The sequence below is a fragment of the Phallusia mammillata genome, chromosome 4 (assembly GCF_965637545.1).
Source record: "Phallusia mammillata chromosome 4, kaPhaMamm4.hap1.1, whole genome shotgun sequence".
Classification (NCBI taxonomy): domain Eukaryota; kingdom Metazoa; phylum Chordata; class Ascidiacea; order Phlebobranchia; family Ascidiidae; genus Phallusia; species Phallusia mammillata.
In genome coordinates, this window is record NC_137255.1 from 18,563,362 (window position 1) to 18,571,897 (window position 8,536).

Below are 8,536 nucleotides of genomic sequence, written 5' to 3' on the forward strand. Positions count from 1 at the left end.
ATTTGTCATGCCTATTTTTGATATTATCAGCAACCGGTTGTAGAACTCAAGAAATGTAACAAGTTTCTTGAAAGCCGGTGCTATCGAGCAGTCTCTTTTCACTGCAGCAAAGCCGTATAATGTTGACTCGGAACATTAGAATGAATTTCACTGTGTATTTTTTAAAAACGGGTTCTTTGGTTTATTCGACAGAGAAAACAGACGTTTCGGTTGAATTTTACGAGCTGACACGAGCCACTACGAACCATTTTTCGCCTTTGAACCAAAAAGGAATCCCACTCCAGCACGAATCCAGATCAGTTGTTTTATCTCTGTGTATCTGCAACATATCGGCCAGTATGGCTCCCGTGCGCTACCATATGACAAATGTTTTCGACAAGATTCGGTAGAGCTGCTAACGTAAGAACTCACAATAGCCACGTTTGGGAATTTCCGGTAGGTGACGCAACGGAACATAGACGTTTATGGTGACAATAATTGCTGAGTCAGCATGTTACAAATTGCTGTATTATTGTCACCATAAACGCCTATGCTTTGTTGCGCCTCCTACCTGAAATTCCCAAACCGAGCGTCTTGTGTGTTCCTGTGTTAGTAGCTCTACCATGTTAATATGCTGTAAAAATTGGAAAACATAAATAGCAAATTCCGAAACATCGATTTTTTTGCTATATAGCTTTTATGGCAATACTAATCGTTAGTTATTTTCCGGGGTTTGTTGAGGCCACAAAATAAGTAGTGAGGAGCCGCATGTAGCCCTGAGAGCCGCGGCTGAAAATCACTGATAAAAGCATTATCTAAAATTTCGTACAGTAGAATTACAACTAATTTCCAATTCCGTTCAAACGCATCAAAATACTTATGCAAAAGGTTTCATGATAAAAATCTAATGTTGACTATTATCAAAATACCAAGTAAACAATCAAGAAAAATAATCAGCTCGAACCACATGACTTTCACTATAAGTTTCACTTTCACTTAAAGCTGACCCTAAGTATTTGAAACAGGGAATTCCGAAAATTTAGTTTTTGAATGTTTTAAAAATTTGGAAATGTCAATTGTTGTATCAGCAAATAAATTAAACACAACACGAAGCACTGTGAACATTAGGCATGCCTGCAGCAAAAACTGGTGTTGTGTAATGAGCAAGAAAAAAACCAGAAAGGAACAAACAAATCTGGTGTTATGTAATGAGCAAATTGGGCTTCAGGCAATTGTTGCGCGCTAGTACAAAGTAAAATATAAAGAACTTTCTGAACCAGAACATTTTATACAGGCAAGTGATCGATTATAACAGCGGTTTGGTAGCAGATCATAGTTTTCAATTCTATGTGTGCGAAAATTGATTAAGCCATGTAAGCCAACAATATAATTCTCAAGTAACATTACAGAGAAAATTTTTCTAGGATGTTTGAAGATAGATACAAAATTATGGTGGTGGTGGTGTAACAACATCGTGTTGTGAAATATAACGATGTGAAGTACGTAAGCACAAAAGAGTTAATATTTAGACACTAATTTAGACAATGATAGGGGTTCCAGAATTTTTTACCATTTCAAACAAGACACTATCAAATGATATAAGTTATGCATGTGTAGTGCTGATATACGCCATCGCCCATGGGCATAGATATTTATACAATCTACCTGTTTCTTTTATGTTAAACTCCTCCAAAGAACATCCAAACTGACGCCTTACCGGAACGAAACAGTTTATTGTTTTTGCTTTTTCCACGACCTTTAGTAGCGATTTGAATACTTCGGTAAATGTAAATACCAATATCAAGATACAAGTGTTAGGTGACAACTACTCCGCTTGTTCACTTATGCAAGAAAATATCTCATGTTTGTTGCAATGCAACAGCCGACATCTTTTTTCCAAAACAAACAGATTTGAACATTAAGATCTTTGTACCTAAAATTTAATCGGCGGCAAATGCGGCTTAGGTGCTAGTGGTTACAAACCAGCTGTTAATGCAGATCAGAATTTCAGCGGAAATAAATCATGGCGCCCATGCGATTAAAGTGGATAGACCCAACGAATTTAAATCCGATACAAATGGCCACATGCAAACCGGATTATTGCCACAATAGGTGCTATATCCAAACAGCTACACTTTCTGACAATTTCTTTTTTAGTTTTTGTTGTTATTTGGTGACTGACTAGCTGCAGACCGTAAGATTATCCCAATACAAGCATATTCGTCACATGCGTTTCTTACGCTGAATTAAAATGGGCTTGTAATAAAAATATGCTTAAATTTATACTCGCTTTTTAAACAAATGTAGCCCTGGTCAAGCCGTTACTTTTTAGGACAGTGGTTCTCAAAGTATGGGTCGCGACCCAAACATGGGTCGCGCAGGGTCAAAAAATGGGTCGCGCTGCGGTGATTCCATTCTGCCCAAACGAACTATTACTGTATTAAGTAAACACAAACGAATTTTCTTAATGTAGTAGTAAAGTCACCTCATTTGACACGTTGTTCAGTAAATGAACCAATCATTACAACATACCGACAATAACCTTTCAATTTTACTGTTACGCACATAGCGATTGTAACGTCATAGCACGGGGAATAAAAGGACAAGGTAATCTTGCGAAACTAGACGTGGAGATGTAACAGTTAGCGTTTAAGGATTATTAAGTATTCATACAAGGAAACTTTTTAGATTTGGGATTCACTTCTATCAATGATCATGGTGCTGCAAAGCCACAATGTGTGTTTTGTTATGCAGTGTTGTCAAACGAATCGACCTCGTTAAGCCTGCAGCCATTTAGACATGGGCAGACTCCTATGCGGCGACGGCGTGGCCTCGAAATTGCAGTTCGGCTCGTTAATAAGAATATTTAAATTTTTTGATGTTTGAGGCTTGGATCGTGAGATATTCATAAAACTCAAATTTGGGTCGCGGTCAAAAAAGTTTGAGAACCACTGTTTTAGGACAATGTTTTTTCGCTTCACGCAAATTTACCATCCCATTTGTTATGTTGGTGTGAATTCGTACACTGCCAGTAGGAGTTTTAACATTGTTTACTAGTTTGTGAATATATATATTTTGACAACTATAAGTCTGTCTTCTTTTGGTAAAAGGTTGATTTTATGTTTTTTTATGCTGATTTTTAGTTTATTATATATATAGTCTATATATAACTTACATTTTAGATCAAATTTCTTGTTATTGTTTCACAACACGTAAAAGAGCAAGCACATACTCTAATTTCATTAACAAATAATTAACCTTTACGTCCGTTGGATTATTTTACGGGGCGAAATCGATTATTGGAGAGAACACAGAGGTCAACAGGAATCAGAGAAAAAAGTGGGTCAGAAAATTATTTTTGTCTTTCGCGCCTTCGTAAATAATACGGGCGAAGAGTTGACTTTAAAGTCCTTTCTTTTTAAAAATGTCAAATTAAATGTGGAGAGCTACAGCTTTTGTAGAACAGATCTGAAAGTTAATTCAGACTTAAATCATGGTTTTGTCTGTAGTGTTTTATTGTTAAAGAAGCGTCATTCTAAAGAATGAATGTTTTTTTTTCATTGAAACAGTGCATATCTAGTTGTTTGTCTGCAATTATTGTAAGTGCTAAGTTATAATTAAATATACGGGGCGCAACATAGTGCTGTTTGACTGCATATCGCGAAGAATTTTACAATAACAAACTAGACTTTATTTTATATTTTTTTTGAAAAGTAAACAATATTTATTTTAACAAAACAACTAAAATATAACAACGTAAAAGAACGTGATAGTGTTAACTGTCTTTTACCAATTTGTGATAATATTTTACTTAATTTTACAGAAAAATAGTTTAACCGGGATCTGAACTTAATACACATAAAAGATGAATGAAGTCTCTCAACATCCAGGCATCAATGCCTCTGAAAACGCAACAGATTTGGTTATGCATTTAGTAGCAAATCTGACACTTCATCCGGAAATTCTACGATTTCTGGTCGTTTACTTGGTAACTCCTTGTGTGTTGTATTATTCTGCTTGTTATCTGTGGACGATGAAATGGCTGGGAACCAAGGACTCACTGTCTTCGCTGCCTTTACCTGACGGAATCATGGGACTTCCTATCATTGGGGAAACGCTTCATTTTCTGTTTGTGGTAAGTCATTTAACAAAGGTTGATAGCCAAGTCCCATTCTATTACAAATTTTTACATTACAATTTTTATACATTATTACATAACACTTGTTTAAAGGGTGAAAGATACGAGAGAAGACGCAGGAAACAGTTTGGAAACGTCTACAAGACTCACCTGTTTGGCAGACCTACTGTTGTTTTAATAGGCGAGGAAAATATTCGGCCTATTCTCCTTGGAGAAGGTAATGTTTTGAAACTATAATAGAATTTTCTTTAATAAAGCACAAATATAAACACTACATTGCATTAAACATCTGCGTAATTAAAATTGCATTAAAGAAACTATTTGGGTAGATTTGGAGCAATGCAACAGATAATTTAAAACTTATGAATATGATGACAAACTAATGTACGTCATAAAAACAATTTCTCTCTTTTAAGTGCCATTGTCCTGGTTTGTCACTCTCACCTATTTTATTATAATATTGCAGGGGTCGGCAACCTTTTTTGCACTGCGGACCGCTTTAGAAGGTGAAATTTTATCGCGGACCGGTCTTCAAAAAACTACAAATATTTAGGGATAAAAACGTTAAATTAGTTTATCAACCCCGGGATACATGGGCAAAATGTTTTGTAGCATTTAACCTGAAAAATTATACGGCCCGGTAACCAACTCGTCGCGGACCGGTACCGGGCCGCGGACCGGCGGTTGCCGACCACTGTACTATTGGAACGATATATTTTTTACGACAGCGGTGAAAAAAATAAGAATTTTGATTTGAAGGAAATTTGGTGGAAGCTGTTTGGCCCGAAACTACCCGGCGCATCCTGGGAACCAACGGAATCGTTAATGGAGACAAAAACACCCACTCCAAGATAAAGCGCTTGGCCCTTCGTGCCTTTTCGCCAAAATTCATCAATAAATATTCTCCTGTGATGATCAGCCGAATTGAAAGTCACATTAAGGTCTCGTTTAGTTTTAAAAGAAATATTTCTTCTGTAGTCTTTTAAAAAAACAGTAGCAAAAATTCAATGTTTAAGTTTTTAATAAGATGTAACTGAGCCTTTTTCGGTGTTACATGATTTGCACCTCGACTTGTCATAATTACGGCGTCTTTCGTGTAAGGACTGGACCCAGGTAGACCCCCGCTGGTATGTTCGTTTTTGGTTTCGTCGAAAATCCACGGGTGTTCGCAAACGCTGGGACAAGATAAACGAAAAAGGCGACGTTGACAAATCAACTGCGACAATGAAAGCAGCTTGCCACTGAACAACATGGAAGTCACTAATAATTTCTCGCTATGGGTTCTATTCTGACTTCCGTCATATGATTTTTACGATGAAATTTAGACGGTATATTTCAGAATTCAGACAAACAGTGTCGGACCTTAACAAAACAACACAAAATGGACAGGACAAGTGTTTGAAGGTATAATGTATTGCAGGAATGGCAATCGCGTGACTCAATATCTGTCTTTGAGGCTTGCACGCAGATGGTCTCTAAAACGATGATGACGGTGCTGCTTGGTATCTCCCCTGATGATCCCGATATACAACGTTACATACAAGCTGAAGAAGATATTGTTAACAGCATTCTTTGTTTGCCAATTGCACTTCCCGGTTTCAGCTTCTATAAGGTAAATGACAAAACTATTCTGGGTTCTCATGCTTTCAGTTTTAATATCTGGTGCAATTTTTTTTAGTATATTTGTTCTGTTAAGGGTCTCAAAGCTCAAGAATTTATCTTTAAAAAAGTGGAAACCAAATTGCGCCCAAGACTCGAGTCTTCAGTGGAGGACGATTTATCCGACGAGAAAAGTGGAGCTGAAAGTGTCATGGTAAACATCCTAAAGCTTGCACGGGCGGAACAAAAAACAACTATCACATTGGAGAACTTGCAAAATCTCTCGCTGGAATTCATCTTCGCTGGATCACAGAGCCTACGTTGTTCCTCGTCACTTCTGATGCTGCACTTATCACAACGACCACAGGTTGGAACGTTCGCTAGTGTTTTTCACATTAAAGTGACACGGAACTATTCTTATAACATATTAGAATTGGAGAAAAAACAGTTTACATGGTTTTGTATTATTTTTTGTTGTTTAGATCATTGAACGTTTGCGCCAGGAGATTCGTGAGGTTGGATTATGGGACACGCCCTTGGTAAATCTGCAACACGAAAACTTCAATAAACTTCCCTACTTGTGTCGAGTTGTGAATGAAACCATGCGCGTAACACCTACCATTCCTGGAGCAATTCGTGTGGCACTGAAAACATTTCAAGTTGGGGTGAGCGAAACGAGTTGACAATAGAGATAAAGCTGTTTGCAAACTTGATCTCCTATCTTCTGCAAAGATTTTAAGGAATTCGATTTTAAATATGTTAAAGTTATGTTTTAACAAATTTATTGTAACTCGACAGAAATACCAAATACCGAAAGGATGGCAGGTTATATACAGCATTCGGTTTACGCACGAAGAAGCAGCTGGAAAAATTCTTCACAAAGAAGACAAAACGAGATTTGAGCCAGAAAAAGACCTACACGATCCCGAAAATGAAATTACTGACAACAACATCGATGGGGCAAAGAGTAAGGCATCTTCCTTCAGTTTTGTTCCGTTCGGAAAAGGAGCTCGAATGTGTGCTGGAAAAAATTACGGGTTACTCTTCCTTCGTCTCTTTCTGTTCCAGCTTGTTCGGAGCGTCGACATTAACTTGGTCACCAAAGCAAACATTGCAACCAGTCCTATGATGAGAGCCCACAAGTCTGTGAAAATTGCCGTTAAACCTTACAGTGAATGACTTGTAAAAAAACAAGTTTTAAGTGACTAAATAGATTTTATGTTTTTGCTCTGTAATGTTTTTTAACGAAATTGAATGAAAAATTTCACAACTGTCTTTGCCCGTCACAAGTCAATGGTATTTAATAAAATTGGCACAAAAATTTGCTTGTACTTTTTTCCGCTGTTTGTCTGTGGGTGTTTGGCCGTTTAAAAAGGCTTATGTCAGCTCATGCTACGTACAAGATTGTCATAAAGCTTTATCTGAACCCCCAAAAGCACTGAATACAAAACAAGCAAGTAACAAAGCAGGATTTATAACAGCATCCCTGATTCACTTGCAATCAATTAGATCAAAAATAAAATGTGAATGCATAACGCTTATAAAGCTGGTGAGCTAGAAGTTTTTAATTGTTTAGTTTTGACTTTTAAGTTCAATGATACACTTTGCGTCAACCAATTTAAGTTTCCTTGGGTTGAAATTTCTCACTTTCGGAATTCGACTTAGGTTTGGTGGAGGCTTCTCGCTTAATGACGAAAACATGAACCTTCAACCATTCAGGTCATATTTTTATATGTATTGTCAAAAACAGGCCACTTGATTCCGAGACAAACATACCTTACGAACATTACACACCGAGAGTCTGAAAGAAAAGTAATATTTATTTTCAGGCAAATTCAAGTGATAACAATTTCCTATTCCACAATTAACTTGCGAATCAATATTCTACCATCCACTCGTTAAAAAACGTAGTTTATATCGTCATTCCCACACATCCTTCACTCCTGTTTTACAAAAACCTTATCTTTTTTTTTTTTTTTTTTTTTTAAATAAAACCTTATCTTTGCGGTACACCGACAAGGGTCGACTAGTCTGACGCCACCAGAAGGCACGACCACCTGATATTGTGTTTAGTGCGTTTCCTCACTGTAAATGTATGTTTGCTTCGTTGGTTGGACGACTGACAGCATGTTTTACTGTAGTATACTGTGGTAAAAACTGACAGAATTTTTACTGTAGCATGTTTTACTGTAATACTCTTCTACAGTATACCCTGATTTTTACTTGTTTACAGTAACAAACTGTCTTTATGGGAAAATATATACTGTTGATTCCGTTTAAACATGCTTCTGTATCCTGGATTTTTATAGTTTATAGGCAGAATTTTGCTTCTTGTACTTCCAATTTACTTGTCGGTGCCATGCCATAACCTGATCCAGCGGAGGGCGGCAAAGAGGTAAGTGTCGGCTCGGAGACGAGATATCATATCTGTAACGCTTTCATCAGATTTTGCGTTTTGTATAAGCCTATATTGCTTTGCTGATAATTTAAAGTCAAACAAAATCTTTTAACGTTTGTTGCCATACAACACTAATTGCCGTATGTCAAAACATTGCTTTGCGTTGACATGAAACAAACAAAGTTTATTTTTAAACCCCGCCGGGCAAACGATGTTCTTGTCCAACCACACGAAAAAAGGAACATGAAAAAATACGTCGCAACCTGAAAACTGTTGAAATAATAACAGGCCAACAAAAGGTTAGTTTTAGCATGATCAGAACATACTTTTTAACAAAGGTCAAACTGTTAAACACAGTTACAAGTGCAAACGAGGTGAAAAGGATCCGTGACCTGTCAGACACACTACCGAAAAAGCCGGGA

At 37.1% G+C, this 8,536-nt stretch overlaps 1 protein-coding gene and 1 long non-coding RNA gene across 3 annotated transcripts; one reads left to right on the forward strand and one right to left on the reverse strand.

Annotated features, from left to right (window-relative positions):
- The first annotated feature begins 3,779 nt into the window (after window positions 1–3,779).
- Window positions 3,780–7,037, forward strand: LOC145224627 (cytochrome P450 26A1-like). 2 transcript variants are annotated; one of them, XM_080091162.1, is made up of 7 exons: window positions 3,780–4,114; window positions 4,211–4,334; window positions 4,877–5,058; window positions 5,538–5,729; window positions 5,796–6,083; window positions 6,199–6,381; window positions 6,515–7,037. In XM_080091162.1, exons 1-7 carry the CDS (start codon window positions 3,845–3,847, stop codon window positions 6,893–6,895), a joined length of 1,620 nt encoding a protein of 539 aa, XP_079947288.1. In that variant the 5' UTR covers window positions 3,780–3,844; the 3' UTR covers window positions 6,896–7,037. The 2 variants fall into 2 exon arrangements, with proteins under 2 accessions (XP_079947288.1, XP_079947289.1); XM_080091163.1 differs by having other exon boundaries at window positions 3,781–4,114; window positions 5,814–6,083.
- Window positions 4,210–8,202, reverse strand: LOC145224628 (uncharacterized). Its single transcript, XR_013859711.1, has 2 exons — window positions 7,712–8,202; window positions 4,210–7,674 (listed from the first exon to the last, which is right to left on the reverse strand). It is a non-coding gene; the product is annotated as an uncharacterized LOC145224628 (long non-coding RNA).
- Between the last annotated feature and the right edge of the window lie 334 nt (window positions 8,203–8,536).

Bases quoted from the DNA above. Each gene is read 5' to 3' on its own strand.
- LOC145224627 (XM_080091162.1), top strand. From the start codon at position 3,845: ATGAATGAAGTCTCTCAACATCCAGGCATCAATGCCTCTGAAAACGCA. The intron at 4,335-4,876 runs GTAATGTTTTGA...TTTGATTTGAAG, and splicing joins GCCTATTCTCCTTGGAGAAG to GAAATTTGGTGGAAGCTGTT. The intron at 5,730-5,795 runs GTAAATGACAAA...AATTTTTTTTAG, and splicing joins CCGGTTTCAGCTTCTATAAG to TATATTTGTTCTGTTAAGGG.